Genomic DNA, 26786 nt, shown 5'->3' on the forward strand with positions numbered 1-26786 from the left:
CAGTGACTCACAATGACTTTACTCAGGAGATAAGGCAAGACTGGGGCCAGGAGTGCCCTGTGGTCCAGCTTTTGCAGAGCTTGGACGAAAAGAGGCCGCCCCTGTGTAGGAAAGGCCTGGGCTGCAAAGTCTTGCCTGCTGGTGGAAAGAGCCTCCCCCACTTCACACCAGAGGTGCAGGCTCAGGGGTCCACTACTGGGTCTTACAGTCCCCGTCACTGCTGTGGGCCATCTTTACCTTCTTCAGCATCTCTTGCAGCTCCGCCTCGGCCACCAAGACCTCCTTTGGCTTCTGGTACTGTAGATGGAGCCAGGACGAGGACATAATTCAGTCACTTCTCCCCATTCTCTCTCTCTCTCTCTCTCTCACACACACACACACACACACACACACACACACTCAGGGCCCCTTCTGATCCCTTTATTCAAAAATGGGGAAATTGAAGCCTATAGGGTTAAATGATTTTCTCAAGGTCACAAGGCTGGGTAGGAATAGGCCTTGAACCAGAACCCCAGTCCCGTGATTTCCACCCCTCACCCTCACCCTCTATCCTCTTCTAGCTCTGAGCCCCACCCTGCTCTCTCCAGCTGAAGTAGTGATGCCTGTTCTGTAGCAAGTACACTGCAGGGGTTAGTAGGGCTAGAACTGGGGACTCATGGACTGACAAGTGGGCAGGGGAAGAGGGAGCCCCTCCCTGATGCAGTGGCCTCGGTGACTCTTACAGAGATGATCAGGGTGCAGTTGGCATAAGCAAAGCTCAGCGAAGAATCGTCCAGCGGCAGCTGGTGTCTGTCCAGGTCAGGAACAGAGAACTTCTTGTAGTACCTGTGGGGACACGAAGGGGCCACTGGGACCTCCAACGAGGCTACCCCAACCGTGGGGCATCAGGCCTTGTGCTGCCAAACCTCCACATGGTCCTCTCACACCTGTGGGAGAGGAAGAGCGGAAGCCAGGTCAGACACCGGCGTTTTGGAGTTTAGGGGCCCTGCCATGATGAAAGGCCTCTGGCCAGTCTGGGGATGAAAGAGCAGAACTGGTTGTGATTCCTTGACTGACCAGGGGTCAGAGGGACTCACATTGCAGGCTGAGGACGACTAAAGACATGGAGAGGAGACACGGGATACACAGTGCGCAGGCAGGCCAGACCTCTGTACCCTGGGAAAACGGGACATGCGCACAAACGAGACAGAATAAGGGCTTTCCCCCAAAGGTGGGGACCGACAGTTGCCATGTACATGGATTTCCACTGCCTCAACTCCCTTTTCCTCTGCTGGGGTCTCTCAAGGCCTCATTGGCTTGTGGGCCAGGAAAGTAGGGGAAGTAGACAGGGAAGTACATCCACAGGAGAAAGCTGCCAGAGGGGACAACCATGCGACTCATTGAGGAGGCCAGACCGCTCTGTGGGCCCTGAGACAGCACTCCTCTCTCTCCACACCCCACACACACCACGGCCATCTGCAGGCGCCAGTCTGGAGATCAGCGATCACTTTTAGCAAAGAAACAAACAAAACACAAAAACCAAGGTAGCAACACCCAGTCCACAGTGTGTGCAACTGTACTTCGTTTTGCAGGAAATCTGACCTCCTTTACCAAAGAGGAAGCCTGGGCTCTGAGAAGTGAGTTATCTCGCCTGGTTTCAAAGCCGAGTGTCAGCGGACTCAGGACTGAAATTCCCTGCTCCTGGGCTGCTGCTCGTCACTCCAGAGCACAAAGAATGGCCCACTCGTCTGCAGCAGTCGGCCCATTTGGCACGTTCCCTAGTGGAGGTGCAGCGAGGCTCTGTCAATGGCTGCCAGACCTGTCACCCGGGCACAGCATCACTGCTGCTGCCGAGGATGTGTGGGTTGGGAAGGGAAACGCCGCAGGCAGGTACAAACAAACTCAAGTGAGGGGCCTGGAGAGGATGGGGCTTTTAATACTTCAGAGGAGCCTGGTCCTTGTGGTGACAGCTACCTCGAGTCCACTTCAAAAGCCCTGATGCCCTGGGGACTCAGAGAGCTGACATCAATGCGGTCCTCTGGCCCTGCTCTCCCTGCCCAAATCCCTCAGTTCAGCAGAGGCTCTCCTCCCAGGTTCCCCACTCCCCGCCAAGGTGCGGGGACCATGGCAGGAAAAGAATGTTTACTTAAAGGCTGACAGTTCAAAAGGAGTGGGGGCTGGGAGGCCCTAATGGCACCACGGGTTTGCTTTATTTTCCAAAGCTCTGCCCCAGGGGAAGGCGATCCATCTGCCTGCACACTGGGGTGGAATGCCGACTTCATCCTCTTCCTCCTCAACCCAGGCTGAGGTCTTTTCCTGGGGCCCTTGGTCTGACCAGCAAAGGTGGCAGACACTGATAATGGGGGGTGTCAAAGGTTAAACAGAAAAGATTAGATGAACACAAAGGCTTGTTAGGAAGTGTTAACATCTTCCTTGCAAATATACACAAGGAACTGAACTGGGAGAGACGCAGCCCAGGCACATGTGGCCCAGCCAAACCCCAGGGGCCTGTGTAAAGGCCTTGCCCTACAGAGCGTGGGGGGCATCCTTTCTACTGGCCTGGCCTGTGTGTCGGTGGGACAGGGACACACCTGTGCGCCCTCAGAGGGGCACTCTCAAGCCACATGTCTCAGGCTGGAGCATTGGGACTAGAAGAATAATTCCGGAGCTTGGCCTCAACAGCAATGGCGGCAACAACCTCAAAGAGAACTTGAGATGCATGGCTCGCCCCCTTCCCTTTCCTACACCACCTCCTCTCACGAGGCTAAGGGAATGGAGGCAGTGCGTCTGGAGACTCGGCTGTGCTCTGAGTCTGTTCTAATGGGTTTACTTTATTGGTCAAGGTTAAACAATTTTCCTCAGAAGCTCCTAACAAGGCAGTGTTCAAGAGTCCCACATGGGGCATCCCTTCCCATGGGGCCGCCCTGGGGTTTCTCGCCAGCACCTGGACTAGAGACAGGCAGCCCTAGGAAGGCAACGAGCATTTCCTAGGCATCGACTGTGTCCCAGGCCTTGAGCTGTGAGCCTCAGGATTTAAGGACGAAGAAGCAGCAAGGCCGTATCTCTGTCATGGGGGACCGTGCTGTTAAAAGCATGGGGGACTTTTCTGCTAAAAGTTAAACTCTTAGAGCAGGTGGTCCCTGGGCTCTCTGCAGACACCCCAACACACCCCCACTTCCATCCCCCTTCACCGTTCCCAGTCTCAGTCACACAGTGCGAGGTGACATTTATTAACACGTATTCTGTGCCAGGCACCGTCTATACACACTGAATCCTCAAAACAACCCTCTCAGGTCAGTTACTTCTATTACCTCCTTTTACAGAGGAGGAAACTGAGGCACAGAAAAGTTAGGCATCTTGACCAAGTCACAAAAGTGGTACACAGAGATGCTCTAATAACAAATGGTAACTCCCAAGTTTCCCAACCCTCCGTCGCCCTGCAGCCCCAATTCTATGTAACAGACACTGGTCTAAACTCCCTGCGTCTGCCCAAGGACAGGGCAGATACGGGAATGGGCCTCCCCGGGAGCCAGCCACCCTGCTGGTCCCCACAGCGCTCTAACACACAGTGGTCTTTCTTTCTGAACCTCAAAAGCGTTCAGAAGACGCATGAGGAAGCAAAGGTTCTCAGAAGGACTCCTGGCCCTGCCCTGTGACCCTGGGAAGACCCTTTTGCGTGTGGGCCTCAGTTTCCTCCTCAAATAAAGGAAATATCTTAGATAAACTTCAAGTCTGCTGGCCCATTGGGCCAGAATAGGCCAACCTTCCTCAACATGTGCCGAAAGGACAGCTCCTTTATTTTGGCCACTTCAGAAATGACCTGCCAGCCCTGGTTAGTGGCTCAGCTGGTTGGAGCATTATCTCGCACACCGGAAGGCTGTGGGTTCCATCTCCAGTCAGGGTGCACACCTGGGCTGCAGGTTCGATCCCCAGTCGGAATGCACATGGGAGGCAACTGATCAATGTTTTTCTGTCTCTGTCTCTCTCTCTCCCTTCCCCTCTCTCTCTAAAACTCGATAAACATATCCTCAAGTGAGGACTATTAAAAATAGAAGAAGAAATGGTGGACCACACCCCATCGCCCTCTTCCCACTGTACTTCCTTCCCAACCCCCAGCCCTTTCCCAAACCATTTTCCCTTCAGTAGGCGCAGTGAGCTGGGAAAATGAGCCAGGTCTTCAGGGAGAGACACTGGAGGACAGGCTGAGAGTGGGGCAGGGCCGCTGGAGACAGTCACACGGGCCAGGCTGCACGCACCTCCGGGGGCGTCTGGTACACTGCACATGGGATGGGCCAGAGAAGCCTCCAGCCAGTCCAGCCCTGAGCAAATCTTCCTCCTTTCTCAAACGCCAAGGCCCGGGCACACTGCCTGCCCCTGCCTATGGAAGCGGCCCGGAGAGTCATGTGCACACCCACATACTGAAGGCTCTCAGAAGCCCTACCAAAGGAAAACTTGTTTAACCCAGAGTTTCTTAAACTTATTTCAGCATAGGATCCTTTTTTCTTGCAAAGTCTATTAATACCTCCTGTAGTGTCAGTATCACCGATGCCAAAGCAGCCAAGCTCCCTTCATACTACAATCTCCAAGGAACTGCTGAGGACCTGCTTGTGGCCGGCCGTGGTGCTGGGCTTTGGTGCAGATGTGATGCCATCAAACTCCCCAACCTATGAGGAAGGTAGGAGTGGTCTCCTGTGACGGACAGGGAAACCCTGCATAAAAAACAATGACTAATGTGTGCCAAGGGCCGCAATGAAGCTGCCATCTTCCCACTCCAGCTCCAGCTCATTCCACTTACCGCTGCGAGCTTCTAGGCTGACACTAAGAACCTTCTTTTTGCACAAACCCTCTTAACAGGGACAGATGGTGCCACACTGGGATCCTGGAAAAGCATGTTCTTCCTTCCCTCACTAATACCTGGGGCCAAGGATGTGATACACTGGATTCGATTCCTTCAAGAACAGTAGCCGGCCCCGCCCTGGCCAGGTAGCTCAGTTGGTCACAGCATCATCCCGATGCACCAAGGTTGTGAGCTCAGTCCTCCATCGGGGAACACACAAGGAGGGACCAGTGAGTGCAGAAGTAAGTGGAAGGACGAGTCACTGTCTCTCTTTCTCCCTCCCCCGTCTCCACCCTTCCTTCTCTAAAATCAATACATAAAAATTTTAAAAAGAAAAATGTAGCCAGCCCAGTTCTCCAGGGTCAAGGCAGGTCTGGACAAAGGAAATACAGCTTTCAGAGTAACCACATGGCAGAACATTAGAACTGGGGCAGGCGTGGAACCCTGAGGTGAACAAAGAAGGCAAATCAGAGAGAGAGGCTGTGGCGCCGTGGAAACTGCAGGTGCCCAGGCCTCAACACCACTACCGACTTTACCTTTGGCAAGGCAGTTCATCGTGCTGACTGTATGACACACTCCAACTGCTGTTAACATATCACAGAATGAAAACAGGTCCCCTGCCCACCTCCGGAGGGCTTGATAATCAGAAAACAGATTTTTTAAGTATTCTGAGAAAGTTAACCATTGCTCAGAGGAAAGGCCATTCAGTTCTGTTTAATTAGTGGTAGTAAAGGAACAGGACACATTACTGCTCCAGGTAGAAGATGAAAATGCCACTAAACTCAGGACTAAGGGTGTAGTGACCCCTCTCGCCTACCTCCCTGTGGAGGGACCTGAGGAAGGCCGAGCTGGGCCAGACTGGGCTGAGCCAGGCTGGGCCACTGGACCAGCTGTGTAGTGCCGGCTCCAACGTGGGCACTGACAAACTCCTCTCCCCTCCGGTCTCTGCCCCTGTCCCCTCTGGAGGCTCTACTCCCATCCCACCTGGCCTCACCCATCAGTTCAAAAATGTACCCTCAGGCCCTTGGGCGCAGGCCTCCAGCCACGGAGCTCCTGGCCAACAGCGCCACCTATGGCTGAATACGTGCAGGAGATGGGACCCAGAGGATATGCCCTCAGATGAATTTTTTGGTGAGCTAGCTTGCTTCTCTTCTCTCACTCCCTGGTAATCACATTTCTGCCTGATATCTGTATTCGACAGTGACCTCTGGGGGACAAAAGGGAGGCAGCAGCCAGCTCCACAAACTGCTGGGCTGCAGATTCAAGTGCTATCAGAAGCACTTTTGTTCCCAGTTTGGACCCAAGGCCTCTTACGCCAGGGAATGCTTGCTGAAGTACGGAGTTTGTTTTCCTAAAGGCAATTTCTCAGTTGTCTGAAATTGCTAAATCCCACTTTAGGCACTGACTCCTGTTAATGATGAGAACAATAACGGGAATAAAGTGCCTTTTGTCTGAGGGCTTCAAAGTGCTTTATAAACGCAAACCCTTATTACTATGACTCTATATTTATGGGCAAGGCCCACTGCAGGGGCTACTGGCTGGCTGCATGTACAGCAATAATCCTGAAATTAATTCATTCATCTCCATCCCTTCCCAGTCTCCTTAACCTTGCCAAAGTGATGGGGGCGGGTGGGCGGGGAGATCCTAAGAAGTGGGCAGGACCNCCCCCCCCCCCCCCCCCCCCCCCCCCCCCCCAGATCCTAAGAAGTGGGCAGGACCCAGCGCTGAGCTTGGGGAGCCTGGCACCACACCATCTGNAGGCCCACTGCAGGGGCTACTGGCTGGCTGCATGTACAGCAATAATCCTGAAATTAATTCATTCATCTCCATCCCTTCCCAGTCTCCTTAACCTTGCCAAAGTGATGGGGGCGGGTGGGCGGGGAGATCCTAAGAAGTGGGCAGGACCCAGGGCTGAGCTTGGGGAGCCTGGCACCACACCATCTGAGAAGATGCACGAAGAGCTGGGTCTTCCTTAACGCACAGAAACCAGCACGGTTAGCTAAATTAGGCTGAGCACCCCAAGATGCGTGTTGGGTGGCTTCAAAACCTGCAGGCCAATAACTCCTAAAACCCTCCACTTCGATGCTCCAAATCTGTGTCACGGGAGTTGACCCCACACAGCAGTCCCCTGTCCCGCCATGAGACTGGCTCATGACAGGGCTCTTCCTTCTGTGATCAGAGCTCCAGAAACCCGAACAGAATCAATACATTTCCAAGACAGTCAGCCCAGCAGCAGCTCTGCCAGGATCAAATGTCCACCTCGGCCACCTCTGTCCCCTCAACTCCACATGTTGCCTCCCTCTAGCAGACCACAAGGAAAAGAGCAAAGGGAAGTCGAGTACCCCTTTTGAAATACAATGTGAGAGACTTTTAAGAGGCCCAAGCGTCTGCCCACTGTCCCTCAATTCAGGGAGCAGTGAGGTTTACTGCTCCTAGGCCAACACTTCAAAGTCCTGTAACTGCCACCTCAGACAGGTGTGCCTCCCAGGCCCCAGCTCCCTTCCAGGCCAGCTCTGTGATATTACCAGGCCAAGTTCACTGGGCTGGGTCCAGCCAGAGGCCAAGGTCACAATGACCTTACAACAGAAGCACCTAAGATCCCTCATCCTCTTCATTCATTCAGAAAATACTTATTGAGCCCTAGTAGATACCAGGTATTAGGCCAGACGCTTGCTCAAATTTCCTCACCCAAATGAGGATGATCACATGACCATCACTGGTCCTGCAGGGAGGAAGCCCTTCAGTGTTCATTGCCTTCTGGGGTTTTAGAGCAGCCCTCCTCCCTTCCTCCCTCAGAGCTGGAAGAAAAGGCTTCTCTGCCCCAGCACCCCCACCTACCGCACCCCCCCACCTATGGTAGAAAGCCCTCTGAGCCCTAAGCCAGGTCAACCCCACCCACATCCTGCTGACATACAGGCAGGCTGCTGTTGACCATGCTACTTACTTTTTGTTGGTTGTTCTGACGATGATGCAGCGCTCCTTCCGGTCCACAGAGACACTATAGACGTCCTTAGGATAGGGGAGGTTTCGAATCCGCCACTGGAAACACACCTTGGTGTCCTTACGCATGAAGATGGGCTGCGGAAGGCAAATCCAGCTCCAGGACTGTCCTTGGGGAGGGGCAGGAAGGGATGGCTCCCCTCCACAAATGCCAGCCCTTGGGCACAGTGGGGGACCCTCGGCTCTTCTTAGCTCCCTCTGATGCTTCCATTGCTGTGACGTTCCAGGCCTAGAGCCCTCACCCTGGGATGCCCAGGCCCAAAACCCTGTGGCTGCTCATTCAGGCAAACATTGCTACAGCTCTCTGTCCCGGGGGGGGGGGGGCGGGCAGGGGGGCATGCTGGAAACGGAGAGAGTAACAAGACATGGCCTCTGTCCTCAAGCACTGGCAGCCCCCTCCCCACTCTGCCCGCCTCCCCAAGACACCTGACAGATAAACATACATTGGCATTGCTTTCCTTGATGAGTTCAGGCCCCAGGTTCCCTGCTCCGTGGGGTGCTGGCTCTCCCACCTCAATCTGCCACTGGCCCAAGGCTCCCAGGGCACTTTTTACACGCCATTTTCTTACTGGGGAGAGAAAGAAGCAACAGGATTACAGGAAAGAAAGGGGATCTGCTCTTCTCTGCCGAGTCATTGACATCACATTAGGTAAGTGGAACAGGAAAAGTGGGAGCTACAGGCCCGTTTGCACTGACTGTCCATCTGAGCACAGCTCTACAAGAAGCCAAGTGGAGATAAGAACCACCGCCTCCCCCCACCCCCCCCAGGTAGTGGCTGCCAGCAAGGGGAAAATGTGAGTTAGGAAAAGGTAGCTACTGATACTGTGAAGATTTGGATCCCAAAGTGAGTGAGTTGACATGCATTTTTTTCCCCTCTGAAAATGTGCAAAGGAAAAATGAATTAAGAGGGTGAAAGCTGATAGGCAGACTTGTCTCATGATTCAGAAAGTCAAATGTAGAAATTCACTCATTTCCAGTATACCTGAACAAAATCAGGCACACACCATAGCTTAAATTCATTATTTATATAGGATCTAATGTTTTCTTGTGAAGAATTATCCTTTTATAATGCAAACAACTATCTCTATGTTACCTTGTGTTGTAAGCCAGATGTTTGGCTTATAAAAAAAATAAAGCTTTTTTTCCTTCAAGTAAAGAACATCCATTATGGAAACTATAAGCGAAGAAACAAGTTTGGTGGACGTTACCTGACAAGCCCTGCTCGGAAGGCCGCTAGGCCACGCCGCCAGGACGGCAGGCACGGGGCAGCCCGTCATGCAGGGTACCCTGTGGGCCCGTAACCCCTCTGCTCCTTCCCCATCCTGCCGCACTGGCGGGGCACTCCAGCCTGGGCAGCCCAGAAGTCAGTCGCTGGAGGCCAGCAGCTTTCCTGACACTGCTGTGGGCAGCCAAACAACCCAAACAGGGCAGGGAGCCTGCGGCAGCAGCGAGCCACTCTGCTCTCCCTGGGCTGGGGGCAGAGGAGAGCTGCAGTCTGATTCCCTGGACGAGGGAGCGTGCGTTTCCCTGAGACGTTGGAGCAGCTGCGCCAAACCCCGACACCCTTGCTGCTCGAAGTGAGGCACGCAAGCTGAACACCAAAGTGTGCCATAAAATTAGAATTTCCCCTTGAATGTGTGCTTTTACAAGGTCTGCTGCATTCTGCAGCGTGGTTTTATTACGTCTTAGGGCCAAAAATTCTCCCTAGAAACACATTTCCAAGTTTATAATGAAAATTAATATGGAAGAGTAAAACCTGGAAATATGCTTTATAGGCAACTTTTTTCCCCCACAAATACTTCTACTCTTTTAAGTGAATGGACTGTGACCAGGAGTATATCCAAATCTGTTCACGTAATACAGCACCTCGCTTAACTGGAACCCCAGCACCCCAGCCTTCTGGGGGCCTCTGTCACAGCCACAAACTCAGAAGTGACAAGCGCCCCCAAGCAGCAGCTTATTGTGACAAGACCCACACACCTCACCCTGCACCGTGGGAGAGACCACTCCGGGATGCTCGCCGGACCATGTGTGTGCAATGCGACGTGTGCAGCACGGCAGGACATTCATTGTTTTCCCAGGCACACGGGCAATAGCATGAGGGGACAGCTCGCCTCAGAGGGCAGTGTGGGAACTACTAAGCACAAGGGACCATTTAGTGTGAGGGCAAGTGAGTGCCCTCAGGGCCTGAAGGGAGGGCTACATAATGAAATACAGTCATCACAGAGCGTAAGGGGGGAGGTTCCCTCAGAAAGCCTCGGTGCAATGCCTGTGTTCTTAAATGAGAAATAGCATTTCTTCCCTCGCCACCACTCTGCGTGTGGGGGGGCAGAGTGAGGGATTATCAAGGCGCAGAGGTAAACTCATTTGCAAAGGCCACAGTTAACATCAGGTCTCTTAACTCCAAGTCCAGCTTTTGAGTCATTAATAAAAGGCTAAATTATATCCTATAAATATTTGATAAGCATGTATGATATTTAGAAAGGTTTCTATGTTTTTAAGTAGCTCTACTTCTCTTTTTATATTATCACTTAAAGGAAAAACTTGATTATTTGAGAACACAATTTATGAGGCGCACCTGACCAGCCGGGGCCAGGCAGCGCGGTGCTCCTCCAACCGCGGGACTTGGGAAACCCTGTGTCCTGCAGCTGGACCCCAGTGCGGCTGCGAGTGGCAATTCTGACCCCAGAGTTTCCTGTCTTTTCTTTCACTCCAAGGAAATGTTGGGTTTTGCACCTAAGCCTTCCCAAGGAGCACACTGAGGAGGAGGAAAATTAGTTATTTCTTTACTACTGACCTTAAAAGCTGTTCAGGTTACAGGAACCTGGCACCTCTGGCTGTTTCAGCTCTTAAAAAAAATAGTAACTTGGGATTAAATTTTTGTTGGAATGCAGAAAAAAGTGTCCCTGCTCATTCCCTCATGAGATCCAATAACTGGTTTTGGTGAAGTCCCTGTTGTCCCTGTTGTCCCACGGACATGGCCATGAATGCACATGTGCAAACACATTCTGTTTCTCATCCTGTCTTTGTCCTGAACTCAAGGACAGCTCCTGTGGCAACAGAAGACTGTTTCCACCTGCTGTCACTCTGATTTGATTATATGTTAAACCCAAACTGGGTGTGCAAGGCAGCTCCCTGGGACGCTGTCATACCTTCCTGGCCGAGCCAGGCCCAGTCCTTGGAAAGGAGACTTTCAATAACCCTATAAAGGGTCTGATGGGGAATATAGGAAGGAAGCAGTGCCTGGGGCTTTCTCCTGAGTCCGCAGGAAGCAGGCTGATGTCCCAGGCTGCTAGGTGAAAGGAGGCCCCATCTTTCAGGTGGGCTGGTAAGTAGAGGTCCTAAAGGCCTCCTTCCCCAAAGCCCCAAGCCCTGGCCCACTTCCAAAGTGGATAATTACATTCCCCCTTCCTAAATACTCCCTGCAGCTCACACTGGATGCAGGATTCTTCTTTTCTGCCCTAAAACACTGCAGCATCGCTATGTGGCTATTAAACAGCTGCCACGTCCCATCCCTGAGGAGGCTGAAGGGAATCGAGTGGGTCATTTATAAAGCTGGTGAAGTGCTTGGGGATGAAAGTGCTCCACATCCTCCAAATGTGGCCTGGGGTGGGTAGGCTGGCGGTCAAATACCAAAGCAGATTAAGCCGATAATCCGAATGTAATCGCTGGGGGTTGGCCTGCCCTTCAGCCTCTGCCCCTGGCCATGCTGTGTTCCACTGGGGCTGGTTTGATGTTCCGATCATTGTTATGGGGCCCTCAGTTCCTTCCTCCACGAATACAGAGTGCCTTCCTGGTGGGGGGTGGGAATGAATAGCGCTGATAGGGTGGCGAAAAAAATATGACACCCCTGTGCTTATTAACAGAGTGGAAGAACTCCGTCCCAGACAGATGCGCTGTGGGCAATCCTTCCCCTGGAAATCACTGTCTGTTTTTCTACCAGAATACCAGTTTGGCCAATTATCAAATTTATATAATCAGCTTCAAAAAATGGAAATTATTCCCATTTACAGCCACAAAAACCCTGTCCACATTTTACTTCATAGGATGCACAAGTAAAAATCAGCTTTGGCCCTGGGAATAATTATATTTAAAAGTTTATAATGAACAGTATTTTTCCAGGGCAGCTGCTGGGGGTGTTTTGGAGGGGTGGTTAGAAATGGGTAAGAGAAGGATCAGCTGCTCAGGGATCCGGTGGGGGTCTCTACCCGTCGATGTCCTGCTGTCTCCAGCCCCTACTCAGGTCATTCTGAGGACAGCACCATTTAGGAAGGAGAAAATAAAGCAGGATTAAATACTCTCAACTCCCACCAGTATAGTATGCTGGGGTGGACCACCGCACGGGCTCTTAATTGGACAGACCTAGGTTTAAGTCCTAGGAACGTGAGTCTCAAGAAGGTGCTTAACCTCTCGGAACTCCCTCTTTATTTTTTAACTGTAATATGGGGACAGCAGACCTGCCTCACTGGGCTGCAATGAGGGTGATGACATGAGATAATTCACCCAGAGCACTCAGTATGGTGCCCAATAGAAGTTATGATATTAACATCATCCTTAGGTGAACTTTAGACGAACAATGTTCTCCTATGAACCTCCATTTCTGCTTTTAAGAAAAAGGAGTTTCACCGGTCCTTGCCGTTTGGCTAAGATCAAGTGTGGAAACCGTGTTTGGAGGTCTCTATTTCCCACCCGCGGAGAGAAGTGACACATTAACATGGGATGCTACAGATGAAGGAATATGGACTTTTTTCATTTTAATTTCATGTCCAAGCACAACGAAGAGGCCTGGGTTTTGTTTGTTTGTTTGTTTTTATAGACACAGCAGCTAAGGCTGTTCAATTTGCTCTGGGTGGAGGAGAGAGGCGGTGGTGCTGGGGGTTAGGGGAGTGGAGCTGCAACTAGGCTCCGCCGTGATGGCGGTGGTTAGCCCACGTGACCTGTGCTTTCATAAGCTCGCCCCTGTTAGGCATTCCAAGGCTGTCACCCCCTGGGAGCGCTATAAATTACAATGCATTGTGAGGATATTACTACTGTATTGGTTTCCACCAAATCAGTGTCATATGCTAAACACATCAAGATTTTTAATAGCACCAGACTAAACCAATTGGGACTGGAGCCCAAGCAGCTCATAATAAGGAGGGATCAACACTTCACTCTGTGACTGAACATGCGCAGGACATGCACTTTAAGACTGGAGACTAAGAGAATGCAAACCAGTGTAATCTGTGTTGTCGGTTCTGGACATTTATGAGCTGTCAGAAAAAGGGAAAAAGAAATTCCCTCACCAATGCTACCTGTCGATCAGACCCAGGAAGAAATTAAAGTCAAGAATAATGACAAGAAAATAACCCAGTCCATGATTCCATCACTGGCCTTAGCATTTCAGGTAGAACTTAATAAAGAGACTAACTTCCATTGCTGACAGCCTCAGGCCCTGGGTCAAAGAACCAGCCACCTAGCTCTGGGAAGTCAGTTAATGCTGATGTGCAGCCCTGGGAACAGAGAATGGACAAATCAAATAATTCCCAGAAACCTGCGCTGGAGCCCCTATTCACGAGCCTATTTTCAGAGGGAAAGAGCTGCAGGAACTCAAATGATAATGCCACAAAATCACCATTTCTAGCCCCTACTCCCTTTGATTCAGACAGTCTCTAAGATAAGGGTCAATATTTAGCGGTGCTGCCTCGGAGACATGGTCAGGCTGCCTCTGACACATGCTTGTTCCTACAGTGGTTTCAAAAAGTAAGGCACAAGACAAGCAAAACAGAACAAAAACTCCCCCCCAAAACCACAGCCCTGCAGTGGAAAGTCTGCTCTTACCACTACTCAGCCTACAAGGCTCACTTCCAATTCCACCTTCTTGGTAAACCTTTTCCCAATGGACGCTCTCCGTTCTCATTCCGACCTTAGAAAAATCACTCACTCTCTCATTTGTTTGGGGGTAGGGTGGGATTCAATGGTCAAACCAACTCCCACCCACCTCTGGCGCCCAGCCCTGCCCTCAGATTATTCTCAGGAACAGCCATGCCACAAAGACCTCTGTCCCCGCCCCCACAACGTTCACGTCTGGCGCTGGGCTCCTCCCTCAAGCCTCTGGCAGGGAGTGTGCTTAGGTCACCCCAATGTTCCTAAGGGCCTGTGGGAGCCCATCACTTACCGAGGAGTTCCTTCGTCTTCTCATTATATTCTTCAGCCATTTCCTTCCCATCTGGGAACAAATAATGCACCTTCCTTCTCCCTGCGCACAAAGCAAAGAGTGCCTTAACCCTGAGCCTCCTCTTGCCTTGGGCCTTCCCTACCCATCAAGGGGTCTATCTACCTGGGAAACACCAGCGGCCTTAGGCGTGCTGAGAAACCCTCCCAGAGCCTACCGCTGCTTGCCAACCCACTATTACTTTAAGACCTGTCTTGGGACTCTCTTCCTCTGAAGCTTTTGTTCAACACACCTTGCTCTGCTGTTTCCTCTATCAGCAATAGCTCCATACTTCTTTCCATCTGTTGAACTCCTCCTTACCCTTCAAAACCCAGCTCAAATATCACTTCCACTAGGATGTCTTCCTAAACTATCACCCCCAGCCAACCACCTTGGCAAAGTTTACTTCCTTGTTTGTGCCTCTCTAACACTTTATTCAGGGAGCATTTACCACAGAGTATGATACTTTTAAAGGCACCTATCTCTTAGGGAATGGTATATTTGTCTTTCTCTTCCCAGTTCCTAAAGCAAGCTTACGTTCTCGGGATATTAAACTGGCTTTCCCAACGAAGTGCTCCCTCTACCCATGCCATCGTTCTGCCTTCTGCACAACTCCAGGCCACTCCTATCACAGAGCCACACGGTATGAGCCCCCATGTTTTCTTCATGGCATTTACCTTGGTTATTATTTTACATTTGTATGACTGATTACTGCCTGCCTCTTCTACTTTTAAATAGGAGGGGTTTTATCTCCCCTGCCTATGATTTTCCTAACACCAAGCATAGTACCTGGCATACATTAGGAACTCAACTGAATTCTGATTGAGAATGAACACTGATTCATCTTTCACTGAAAGAATGAAAGAACCCAGGGGAATACCCTAGCCCATCTCTTCCATCGATGCAGTGTAATCATAAGCATTTTTGTAAAAGTGGCTATGCCATTTCCCCTATTTTTAGGTAAGTGGATATAGGTAGGCTCCTTGGTGAGACCAATAACAGAGGACTAATGCCCAGCAGGCAGACCCAACATACATTTGATGAATACAAGCCCCCACTAACCAAACCCTGCAACTTTACCCTACTACCAAGCCTTTTTCCTGTCCAAGTCACTCCCCTGGGACATCGTTTTCTAGAGTTGTTCCTAATATATCAGGAACTCACCCCCCGAATTTGCATGTCTCTCAGCAGTCCCCTAGGTCACAACATCCTTAATCATTTGGATAGCTCAGAGCTGGAAGGGGTTTTTCTGTCAGGAGTGGGGTACAGGTGTTACCTGGGAGTAGCTGAGGGTATCTGGTCTGACCCTCTTCTCCCCCTGGAGTCCAGTCTTGAGTTCAGGCAGGAGGCAATGCTTACTATTGACATTGACAATGCTTACTACTGGTACTTTATATGTCTCATTGCATGTAATTCTCATAATAATCCTATGTTGTAGGGGACCGGTTTGTTTTGGTCTGCCAAATGTGACTCAGCTCTGTATGGAAAACCTACAGAAGTGAAGTGGTGGGCAGGAGCTGGACCTTCAAACCGAGTTATCCCATGGGAATCAGGCCTAGAAAATGCACAGACTGTTGTAGCTTGCTCTTGCTAAAACTCCATCACCCTGATTTAAAACAACAAATGCGTATTGTCTATCTTCAAGGTAATTTCCAAAGTCTGTATGAGTTCTCCCAAGGGCAGAGCTAATGAGCTCATTGCCATTCCCCTCTGCATGTTATTTTCATTTTCTTGATTGTACCTAAAATGTAGACAATAATATTCTATGTAATGGATAATAAATCTTTCTCTGATGTAAGACCCCAGGAAAACAATAAAAGCCTGTCTAGGCAAGGGTCGAGGTGCTCCCCTCTTGAGGGAGTGGCCGAGGCACCCACAGACACTCTCCCATTGAGAGAGTAGCCGTGCCGTTCTCTTTTCCCCCACAGGATGGTTGTTGCCTGTGCATTCATTCTCGTCGTCCGCCACACTATGTGCCCCCTTCACAAATGAGGAAAATTGAAGCTTAAGGGTCATACAATTTGCCCAAGGTCACAAAGCCAGGACACGATGAGCCCAGTGCTAAACTCACTTGAGGCCCAAGCCCATGCTCTAATACCCATACCAGCATAATCTGCATGGCCAAGATATTTGTAAGGTTGACGCTGTCCCATGGGTTTCCCCGTCCCGTTTCTAGTGAATTACCTGTGTAGGCCTGAGCCGGTTCTACTTGGGTGCTCATGCTTTTCTTACTAATCTGAGCTTTGGGTTTATTAACCATGTGTCATATATATTGCAAATATTGTTTCAATATAAGTTTGACAAGAATATTGTCAAATATAAGTTCATTTAAAGTGAGTTTTCCCAAATATTTCATTTTTATACAGTCAACTGTTTTTCCCTTTGTGGTTTTTACCCAGTTGTACTTAGAATATTCTCCCTTACCCAAAGATTATATATTTATCTACAGTTTACTCTAACACATATTTGTTATATAGGTAAGTACATATGTATGTGAATATAAAAAATTTTAAGTATATTGGTATGATATTTTGTTTAAAATATGTATAAGTGTACATGCAGAGAAAAAATAGTTTATGTATGAAAGTGTAAATTATGGTTATCTCTGGATGGTAGGGCTATGGTTGGCTTATTTTTCATATTTCTACAATGAACATAAATTATTTCAGGAAAAAATATAAAGTGTATTGGGTTCTCATTACTAATAGCAGTGATTCTCCGTGGGAAGGGGGGGGGGGGGNGAAAAAATATAAAGTGTATTGGGTTCTCATTACTAATAGCAGTGATTCTCCGTGGGAAGTCCCGCCCCCCCCCCCCAACACACACACACGCCAGGCGGGTAAATCTACAGGAGGGGTTTGACAAGGTGTATCCATGTATTTAATAATCGTTTGTTTGTTGTCTTTTTCTCTCTGCTCTAGTACACAGCTTGGCACACAGTAAAGCCTCCCTAAATGCTGTTTATAAATGAGCAGAAGACTTTAACTTCCAGGCTTCCCTGATTGGCCTCTGCCTGCAGTTGTGAAACTCTGGGGGTGAATGTAATTTCAACTCCTTCCCAGTTAAGGAGTAGGTACATGTATATAGTCCTAAAATTATTTTGGCCTTTGAAGGCAACCGCAAGGCTGATGTGGACCCCAGTGAAAATCAGTTTGACACCCCTGCCCTAGCAGGTATCCTAAAAACTACAGAAATTAAGACCGAATTCATTCTGGCAGCCAAGTGGGTCCAAGAAGGGACCTTTAAGTTTGGGGGTGGGAGGGCTGGCTACACCCAACAATCCTAGAGCGAAAGTCAGGATTCCACATCGTTGTGCCATCGCTCCCAGGCACAGCCCCGGGCCCTTGCTCCGTCTCCCCTAAGGACCCACGGAACATTTCAGAAGTTCACTTACACACATTACCTCTGGAAAGGACCTCATAGATAACAGGGAGACCACCCAGCTCATTTTACAGATGAGGAAAGTGAGGTCCAAACAAGTACAGGGGCTGACTGGAGAGCCCGTGAATTAACGGCAGAGTCGTAAGTAGAAGTCCCTCCACTTTCCATGACACCAGGTCCCTTCCGAGGTCCCTCCACTTTCCATGACACCAGGCTGCCTTCAGTAATGGAACCCCAAGACTGAGGTTCCTGGGATCCCGGGTCGAGATGCAGTTGTACCACTGACTGGTTGGGGCTCTAGGGCTGATCAAAGACCTTCTTGGATCAGTTTTTCTTCTGTTAAATGGAGTAGAAAATTAACAGCCTTTTGGGACAGCGGTGAGGAGCAAATGACATAATGAGTGTGAAAAGAACTATGTATTATTTATTAGTAACAGAACTCCGAGGAGCCAGGTGGTGTACAGGAAACTAGGGGTTGTCCAGAGATGCGTGTTCCAGTTATGTCATCTCTCTGGGCCTCAGTTTCCTCATCTGCAAAAGCAGGACCTGGCTTGGGTGGGGACCGCGACCCTTCCAGCTCTGCCATCCGAGGCTCTGAGACCCTTTCCGGAGGCGCCAGCGCGGAAGGCCGGAGCTTAGGGTAAAGATCAGGGAAACTCGCGGGGGACTTCGAGTTACCATCTTGCAGCAGGGCTGTCTTCTCGGCATCCCGCAGGCTCTCCAACCACCCAGTCACCGCCATCTTCCCTCCGCCCAGTTGTGCGCCCGGCCAGTACCATGGCGACCGTTTCGCCTGGGGGGGGTCACTTCCGGCTGACCCGGAAATTGTTCTGGTCTTTTTTCCCTCTCCCCCCTCCCCCCCGCCCCTTTCTCACTTCATCCGCTCTCATTGGCTACTCGGGTAAGTAAGTAGCAATTTACTCTTGCCCACCCTTCGGGTGGCCTGCTGGGCCTGGAGTTGACCCTGCCCCGGAGAGAATCTTCAGGGCAGGGTCCGGACTCGCCATCACTGTTCTGGCTCCCCAGCTGGGAGTCGCGAGCACGCTCCAGCTGTGTGCCGCGGCAGATGCCCCACACCTGCTGGAGTCTTTTCTACCCCCAGCTGTGAGGCCGAGACTCCCCCAGTCCCGGAAGGCTCTGCACACCTGCTGTGGCGGTGCCCCGTCTTCCCGCAGCTGCGGGGCTGAGCGCCCCCATGCCGCGAGGCCTGCAACTAGGGCAGGTACAGGGTTTTCCGCCCCTCTCCTTAGCTGCCCACACCACCAAATTTTCCTCTGCGGGTCCGTCATGGGGTAGAGAAAGATTGGGTGGAGTTTGCGCAGATTCACCCAGTCGCTACGCCTCTTTGGAAACCAAGTCCTAAAGAGTTAGCTCTATTTTCTAACTTGGCATCCCCTCTTGGTAGACCCTTTTGGGATGCAGCAGGGCAGATACCGCACTGAATCTTTAGAATAACCCTTCTGACCAGTGATACCGTTTGGTACCCTTCAGAAGTTCCCCAAGTAAGTCTGTTCTTCCCTTCATTTCCCCCAATACTCTGTCTTTGAAAGGCTGGTGAGTGTAGAGCAAAGCTGAACCACTGAAGTTCACGTGGGTTTTGGGAGGCTCTGGAGAGCTGTGCTACTGGCCCCAAAGCCTGGTCGGTAGAGAGCATACCGCCATAGGGAATGGGGTTGGTGAGCCTCAATTCTGGGTTTCTTCATGACAGCGGCCCTGATCACCCCTCACAAGAAAGGCCAGGGTCCGGCCATACCTCCATGGACCCCAGGGGGATCTTGAAGGCATTTCCTAAGCGGAAGAAAATTCATGCAGATTCATCATCAAAAGCACTTGCAAAGATTCCCAAGAAGGAAGACAGTGAAGGAGCAAGAGGTGAGCAGACCCAATCTCAGAACCTTCATGTGCTCAGACCTTTAGACTTTCTACATTGTTCATGGCCAGAATCGGATATTAGAGCTGACCCTGCCACCCAGGGCCTGCAGGTCGGTTTATACCTGCCTTGTGCTAGGCTTGGTCCCAGGGCTTTGACAGGCCACTTGCTGTGTTATCTTCTGCCCCATCCTGAGACCTCCATCAGTCAGAAAATACTCCCTGGTCCCTAAGGAAATGAATGACCAGCAGACTCCTTGGCTCTCCAGGAGGTTGCCAGCAATGGGGGATGAGAGAGCCCAGAAATCCATCTTAGGTTCCCAGAGTTATAAGATATTTTGTAGCCAAATTGACAAATAGATGGCAGAAGCTTATATTGGGTGGGAAGGGAGAATCTGTTAGACTGTGAGGCCTATAATTGTAAGACATGTGTGCTTTGAGCCTGGTGTACAGTAGGTATCTATTAATACTTGTTGAATGAATAAATGAGCAAATTGATTTATAGGATGCCTACAGTGTGCTGGACACTGCTCTAGTTTCTCCGAATGAACAGGACTTCCCAAAATCCTTGGCCCTCACATCAAGTGATGGCCCATGAGGAAATTAACTGTGTGCTTGGATGGAGCCCCCAGAAGGTGGAGCCTGGGTGGGAAGAACGTGACTGGGAATAGGGGACTCTAGTGGGATCGTCTGGACCATGTCTGAAAGCTGTGACAGGAGGCATCTGGATATCCCCTCCACAGAGTGGTTGAGCTCCCTACGGGCCCATGTGGTGCCCACAGGCATTGGGCGAGCCCGGGCAGAACTCTTCGAGAAGCAGATCGTCCAACATGGCGGCCAGATACACCCTGCCCAGGCCCCAGGGGTCACTCACATTGTGGTGGATGATGGCATGGACTGTGAGCGAGTCCTCCGCCTCCTCAGACTGCCCCGACTTCCCATGGGTGCTCAGCTGGTAAAGTCAGCCTGGCTGAGCTTGTGCCTGCAGGAGAGAAGATTGGTGGACACAGCAGAATTCAGTATCTTCATCCCCGACAGGTGGGCTGGTCCCAGACTTTTCTGAAATGTTTTCTGACAGCATCTTGGATTCTTTCCTTAGGTTATTAAAAACAACTCTCATTGTCTTAATTGAGTACATTAGAAGGCCAAGGTTTCCAAGTAGAGAAGGACTGGGAGCAGAGATGGGATAAGACCTTCGGTGTCTTATCTTTCCATCCCCATTCCTGCAGGTACCTGGCCCAACCACAGCTCAGTAAAGCAGACCAGGACTCTGCTACTGTTGGAGCCTGTGAGGCTCCTCTCAGGACAGCCTGCTCTCCTCCCCCTACTCCCACTAGACCTGTATCTCCTCCCCAGAGAACAGAAGAAGCTCCAAGCACCCAAGCCCAGGTAAGGAGCCTTTCGGCCCCCGCAGCTCCTTTCTGTGGGAACCAGATCACAGAAACATGAAGGGCCTGGTGGTTGTTCAGAAAGGCCAGGGCCTGGAGAGAGGAGGGCTGTCTGTATTGTGAGAGAGAGAGAGCGCGCCAAATCCTAACCACTAGACCACCAGGGAACTTAGTATTGTGGTGCCATGTAGATCTTCCCAACACTCTTCACTCCTGTATTTGCCCAGATCACATCTACCACATGCCACTGGGCATGCTAGGGCTGGGACCGAGGAAGTTAAATAGAGCATGGCCCCACACTTTAGGACACCCAAGGCATCAGAAGACCCAGCCTAACTCTTGGGTCTAACCAGAAGACTTAAGCCCCACCTTTGGGGAGCGTTCATGGATTTATTGTCTATTCTCCTTCCTTACCTCAAGCCCGGCTCTGATGATGGAAACAGTGACGGGGAAGAGACCCAGGTTAGCACAGCTGATTTGGAAGCCCTGATTAGTGGCCGATACCCCATCCCCCTTGAGGGAGATGGGGAGCCCAGCCCAGCCCCTGAGGGCCTGGGTAAGTGGGTCTGTGCACAGCCCTCAAGCCAGAAGGCGACCAACCACAACGCCCACATCACAGAAAAGCTGGAAGTGCTGGCCAAAGCCTACAGTGTTCAGGGGGACAAGTGGAGGGCCCTGGGCTACGCCAAGGCCATCAACGCCCTCAAGAGCTTCCACAAGCCTGTTGCCTCCTACCAGGTACCCGGGGGCCAGGGCAGGGTGTACAGAGGGGTTGGGTGTGGTCTCCTCTTTACTGGCCGGAGGCTGGTGGAGGCTCAGGTCACAAGCGGGGATCAGGCGGAGTGGTTAAGAATTTTTGATTCTGGGACTTGCACAAAAAGAAAAAATGGGGAGGTTGATGAAACAGATTGGAAGAATTTTGATAATTATAGTAGCTGGTTAATAGTAAGAAGCATGTTACACTGTTCTGTGTACTTTGGAATTTTTCCCATAACAAAGTTTTTAAAACATTTAGACTCTGGAGGCCAGCAGACCAGGGTTTGAATTCTGGTTCCATCAGTTGCTAATTGTGTGACTTTAGGCAAATTACTTAAACCCTTTGAGTGTCAGGTTCCTCACCGGTAAAAAGGGACTAAGAATAGCACAGACTCGGTGTCCGTGAGGGCTGAGCTGGGTGTGCTGTGCTGCGCATGACCTGCCATGTGGGGCAGCCTCCGTCGATCGATGCTAGCTCTCACTGCTGTGACGCGATGGTGCCTGGGGTTCCTACTTCCTGTGCCCGTGGACATCCCTCCAAACACCAAAAGACAAGCTACCCAGCCCATTCCACACGGACATCCCATCTTTAGCTGTGCCCAAGCTTTACACAGCCGCCAGTGGCCAAGTGGCCAGGCTGGCTTTTCCTCAGATATCTGCTGAAGGAGTGGGCTCCCCCGCCCCTCGGGCTCCACCCCTCCCATCTTCTCACTCTTCTTTCTTGCCTCGTCCAAACCCTCTTCTAGGAGGCCTGCAGTATCCCCGGGATTGGGAGACGGATGGCCGAGAAGATTGTAGAGATCCTAGAGAGTGGACATCTGCGGAAGCTGGACCACATCAGTGACAGCGTGCCTATCTTGGAACTCTTCTCTAACATTTGGGGAGCTGGAACCAAGACTGCCCACATGTGGTACCATCAGGTCACACCTTATCCCCACCCCTGCTCAGTTTTGCTGTGTTCCAGAGCTCCTGACCTACAGTTCTCGTACCCTATGCTCTGATGGGAATGAACCCAGACTAGAGGGAGACCATTTTCCAAAGGGCCCATCTTTAGACGCCTGCCCTAGCTCCAGAACTGCCCTGTACCTGGGGTACTTGAGGCATTCATCTGTGGCAGAGGCAAGAAGCATGTTTCTCTGTCTCAGACCAGCAAGGGCCTTTGAAGAGACCATGCCTCAGGGCCAAGTACCCAGAGCCCAGATGGAATCACGAGCCAGGGCTGAACTGGGGCTTGTCTTCCAGGAGCCCTGCCTTTTCCAAGCTCCACTGATTACAGACGCAACTGCTCCTGGGGGTGGTCCTATCTCAGGTCTTCCTTGGAGTCTGGGGGTGACAGAAGCCTGGTGTGCATGCTCATTCACTGCCTCTTCCCTGGTCCTGGGTCCTCATGGTGCCCCCACTGGTTTCTTCCTCCAGGGCTTCCGGACCCTAGAAGACATCCGCACCCAGGCCTCCCTGACCGCCCAGCAGGCCATCGGCCTGAAGCATTACGATGACTTTCTGGAGCGCATTCCCAGGGAGGAGGCCACAGAGATTGAGCAGATAGTAAGCAGGTGTCTCACAGTAGGAGGAGAGCCAGGCCCTGCCTTGAGGCTCGGGCCTGGCCTGGAACCAAGAGCTCCTGCCCTCAACTGGAGAGCTGAGCAGGCGGAGGCAGCCATGGGCCACCAGAGGCTGGGACCAGGGAGTAAGGAGCAAGTGGAGACCAGCTCTGAGCCCAGAAGAGGGGTGGGTGGCTGTGGTTGGGGAGGGCTGCAGAACCAGCTCCTTGGATTAGGGTTCTCAGTGGTCAGGCAGAGTGAGCGTTGGCTTACATGCTAGAATGGTGTTGGGACTGGTTCATGTTAGGGTTAGATGTGAGGTGGGTCATAGTCAGAACTACTTAAGGATGTTGTTGTTTGAACTGAGCTAAGTTAGGGTGGGTCAGGGCAGAGGTTCTTAACATTTTTTGATTCACAAACTTCTTTGAGAGAACCTGGCAAGAACTGTGAACTCTTTCTCTCCAGAAGTTGTACAAATGTGCAGAGTTGTATATCTTTTTTCTACACATATGGACTTTCTGAAGCCCACCTTGGGGTTAGAACTGGTGAAGAAGCCCAGTGCTAGTAGGATCGGGTTTAGTTTAGGGCATTTAGTAGGATATTTAGTTTAGAAGAAAACTAAATCAAGAGGTGAGTTAAGGTTAGGCCTGAATTAGGAGTAGGGTTTTTTTTGTGTCAGGTGCTTTTAGTTAAGATTTGTGGTTGAAAACCTAGATTACAGAGAGACTAGGGTGGATTCAGGGTGAGGTGTNAACTTCTTTGAGAGAACCTGGCAAGAACTGTGAACTCTTTCTCTCCAGAAGTTGTACAAATGTGCAGAGTTGTATATCTTTTTTCTACACATATGGACTTTCTGAAGCCCACCTTGGGGTTAGAACTGGTGAAGAAGCCCAGTGCTAGTAGGATCGGGTTTAGTTTAGGGCATTTAGTAGGATATTTAGTTTAGAAGAAAACTAAATCAAGAGGTGAGTTAAGGTTAGGCCTGAATTAGGAGTAGGGTTTTTTTGTGTCAGGTGCTTTTAGTTAAGATTTGTGGTTGACCTAGAAATAAGGTTTGGCCAAGATTAGGTTTTCATTTAGCGTTGGGTTAGGGATCAAGTTCACATAAAACCTAGATTACAGAGAGACTAGGGTGCATTCAGGGTGAGGTGTACCATGTGTTCAGTTGGCGTCGGGGTCAGGGGCCGGTTGCCGTGGGCAGGGCTTGCTCTCTGTGGTCGAGGACTCTGAGCGGGTCAGACTCTGGACAGCTCAGTTGAAATTAGCCTTTGGCTCTTCTCCGGGCCACTGGCACAGGATGGATGACAGGCCCCTTTGTTCACCTGTCACCAGGCCTTGGTGTTAGTGATGACACCGTCACTCAGCCACGGTGTCCAGGCGAGGAGAATGCCCCGTGAGCCTCTGGGCCCCCTGCCCACCTGGCCTGCTCCACCCCCCCATTGAAGGGTCCAGCCTTAGGGGGTTTTGATGGGATTACTCTCCCCAGGCCTCCTCCTGTCCCCTCGGAGGCTGGAGAAGGGAGTGAGGGGATTAGCAGAACTGCCTGTCCTGAGAATCGAGGCGTCATGGTTGAGGGTATCCAAGATCCCAGAAGTCTCAGTGTCCTGGGGTGAAGGCGGGAGGCCATCTGCATGTGAAAGGCCAGTGTCTGTGGGGTAGGGGCTAACGAGCTCATCCCTCTCCGTGAGGGATGACCCTGCACTGACAGCCTGCTCTGTCACAGCTCCGTCCTCACCCAGCTCCATTCCTCGGACACTGGCTCAGAATTGCCCCTCTCCCCTCCCTACCCCTCCTCTCCCTCTTTCCCCACCGCAGGTATGGTTATATTTCTGGGCTCCATTCTCCCCGAGACCTGGGCCCAGGGCACCCTGCCAGCCACCTGTTCAGGCTTCAAACCCCAAGTCACACGCTCTGTCTGTTGCCCTGAATCCATGGACACCCGGGGCTGTAGAGACCTGGCCGAGGGCTTTCAGGAACCTAGCCCTTTGTCCTGAGTGGAGTTCCATGGACACGGCATGTGGGTTGGGCAGGGCCAAGAGAAGATGTGTCTCTGCTTTGGAGGGGCCCTAGAGGGAAAGATCAGCGCTTTCCCTCCACTCCGAGTGTACTTCTGTTCTCTCTCCCTAGGCCGCCCCCCACGGTATGAGCAGTGTCCTTCCCTTCTGTCCCCGTGACCTTAGAGAGCTGCTGCCCCAGGGTGGATTTCTGGCCTCTGTTCCCTGCTCTTGTTTCCTCGTTTCCTCCAGGGCTGGGGGCGGGCCCCTGGGTCAGGGGAAGGCCCCTGCTGACAGAGAGGAGCCCCTTGAAATGCTAAGGCCCACAGCCCCTCACCCCCTGCCACTCTTTCCCAGGTGCGGGGGTCAGCCCAGGCCCTCAACCCTGGGCTGCTCTGTGTGGCTTGTGGTTCCTACCGCCGGGGGAAGGCGACCTGTGGCGATGTTGACGTGCTGCTCACTCACCCTGACGGCCGGTCTCACCAGGGTGTCTTCAGTCGCCTCCTTGACAGCCTTCGGCAGCGAGGTATAAGCTCCACCTCTGGGTGAGCGGGTCGGCAGGGGGCAGGGCAGGGCTAGGTGGCCCCCGGGAAGGAGAGCCTCAGAGTTGCAGTCACTGGGCAGGACCGCAGGGGAAGGTTGTTTCATGAGTATCAGTCCTGGTGGCCAGAGCTGTTTTAGGGAAGAGATGAAACAGCCCCACACCACACCGGTGCTCAGTACTACCTGCAGGCTGACACTGTGGGGGATGGGAGGGATGCTTATGCACATTTTACAAGTAGGGAGACAGCAGGCTCAGAGAAGGCAAGGTTACCCAGCAAGGAAACCAGTGACCTGGGACCAGAGGACCCAGGATGACCAGCAGACGCTGGGAGGGTGGGACGGCCTACGCAGGGCCTGGTCTGCGCCCTCCCAGCAGCCCTCCTGTTCAGGGTTCCTGACGGATGACTTGGTGAGCCAGGAGGAGAATGGCCAGCAGCAGAAGTACCTGGGAGTGTGCCGGCTCCCAGGGCCGGGGCGCCGGCACCGACGCCTGGACATCATCGTTGTGCCCTACAGCGAGTTTGCCTGCGCCCTGCTCTACTTCACCGGCTCTGCCCACTTCAACCGCTCCATGCGGGCTCTGGCCAAGACCAAGGGCATGAGCTTGTCAGAGCACGCCCTCAGCACGGCTGTGGTACGGGACACCCGAGGTCTCAAGGTGGGGTCCGGCCGAGTGCTTCCCACCCCCACCGAGAAGGATGTCTTCAGGCTCCTAGGCCTCCCCTACCGAGAGCCAGCCGAGCGGGACTGGTGACGCGTGGCTGGGGCGGAGGGTACACCCTCCGCCATGGGTGGACCAGCTGCCCACCCAGCTGTCCACTATGTCCTTCTAGCCTCCTCTGACTGAACCTCACCACTTCCAACACCAGCTCCCTGGGCCTGAGGGAAAGGGCCAGCCTGGCTCCCAGGGTCTGCCCACCCTCCCCCGACAAGAGCAGGCTGCTCTCCCCTCCGCTACAAAACTGCCCTGGTAGAGTTGTACGCAGGCCCCTGTGCCCTGTTCTAAGCAGGAACAGGTGGCTGGTTTGAAGCCAGCTTCCTGTGCTGAAGGCCCAGGCATCCCCCTTCCCTGCGCTGAGGGGGGTCTAGCTGCTGGAGGTGGGATGGGGACCGCAGCGGGAGAGGCAAGCAGCTGTGGCCCAGCATTACCCGTGACCCTTTGGAGCAGGAGAATGAGCCTCTCCGAGTACTCCCTCCACCCACCCCGCTTCCTGTGCAGCTGGAGGCGTTGGGAGGCGTGCCCCAGGCTCCGTGAGGACAGCATGTGGAGGCCCAGGGGCCCAGTAAAGTGCTCTTGACATTCAA

General features: G+C 52.0%; 2 protein-coding genes across 5 annotated transcripts; one reads left to right on the forward strand and one right to left on the reverse strand.

The window, feature by feature from the left end:
- Nucleotides 1-18194, reverse strand: DPCD (deleted in primary ciliary dyskinesia homolog (mouse)). Its single transcript, XM_037064106.1, has 6 exons — nucleotides 18069-18194; nucleotides 13974-14054; nucleotides 8260-8384; nucleotides 7761-7894; nucleotides 723-825; nucleotides 1-297 (listed from the first exon to the last, which is right to left on the reverse strand). The coding sequence occupies exons 1-6, from the start codon at nucleotides 18130-18132 to the stop codon at nucleotides 193-195; spliced, it is 612 nt and encodes a 203-aa protein (XP_036920001.1). The 5' UTR covers nucleotides 18133-18194; the 3' UTR covers nucleotides 1-192.
- On the forward strand, nucleotides 509-26786 carry POLL (DNA polymerase lambda). 4 transcript variants are annotated; one of them, XM_037064103.1, is made up of 10 exons: nucleotides 509-519; nucleotides 18368-18612; nucleotides 19099-19262; nucleotides 20003-20297; nucleotides 20489-20648; nucleotides 21068-21385; nucleotides 22150-22323; nucleotides 22820-22948; nucleotides 25296-25464; nucleotides 25871-26786. In XM_037064103.1, the coding sequence occupies exons 3-10, from the start codon at nucleotides 19148-19150 to the stop codon at nucleotides 26233-26235; spliced, it is 1725 nt and encodes a 574-aa protein (XP_036919998.1). In that variant the 5' UTR covers nucleotides 509-519; nucleotides 18368-18612; nucleotides 19099-19147; the 3' UTR covers nucleotides 26236-26786. The 4 variants fall into 4 exon arrangements, with proteins under 4 accessions (XP_036919998.1, XP_036919999.1, XP_036919997.1 ...); XM_037064104.1 differs by lacking the exons at nucleotides 509-519; nucleotides 18368-18612 and adding an exon at nucleotides 18250-18291; XM_037064102.1 differs by lacking the exon at nucleotides 509-519 and having other exon boundaries at nucleotides 18301-18612.

The sequence above is a fragment of the Sturnira hondurensis genome, unplaced genomic scaffold, assembly GCF_014824575.4.
Source record: "Sturnira hondurensis isolate 20B ecotype Veracruz unplaced genomic scaffold, ASM1482457v3 Scaffold0014854, whole genome shotgun sequence".
Lineage (NCBI taxonomy): Eukaryota > Metazoa > Chordata > Mammalia > Chiroptera > Phyllostomidae > Sturnira > Sturnira hondurensis.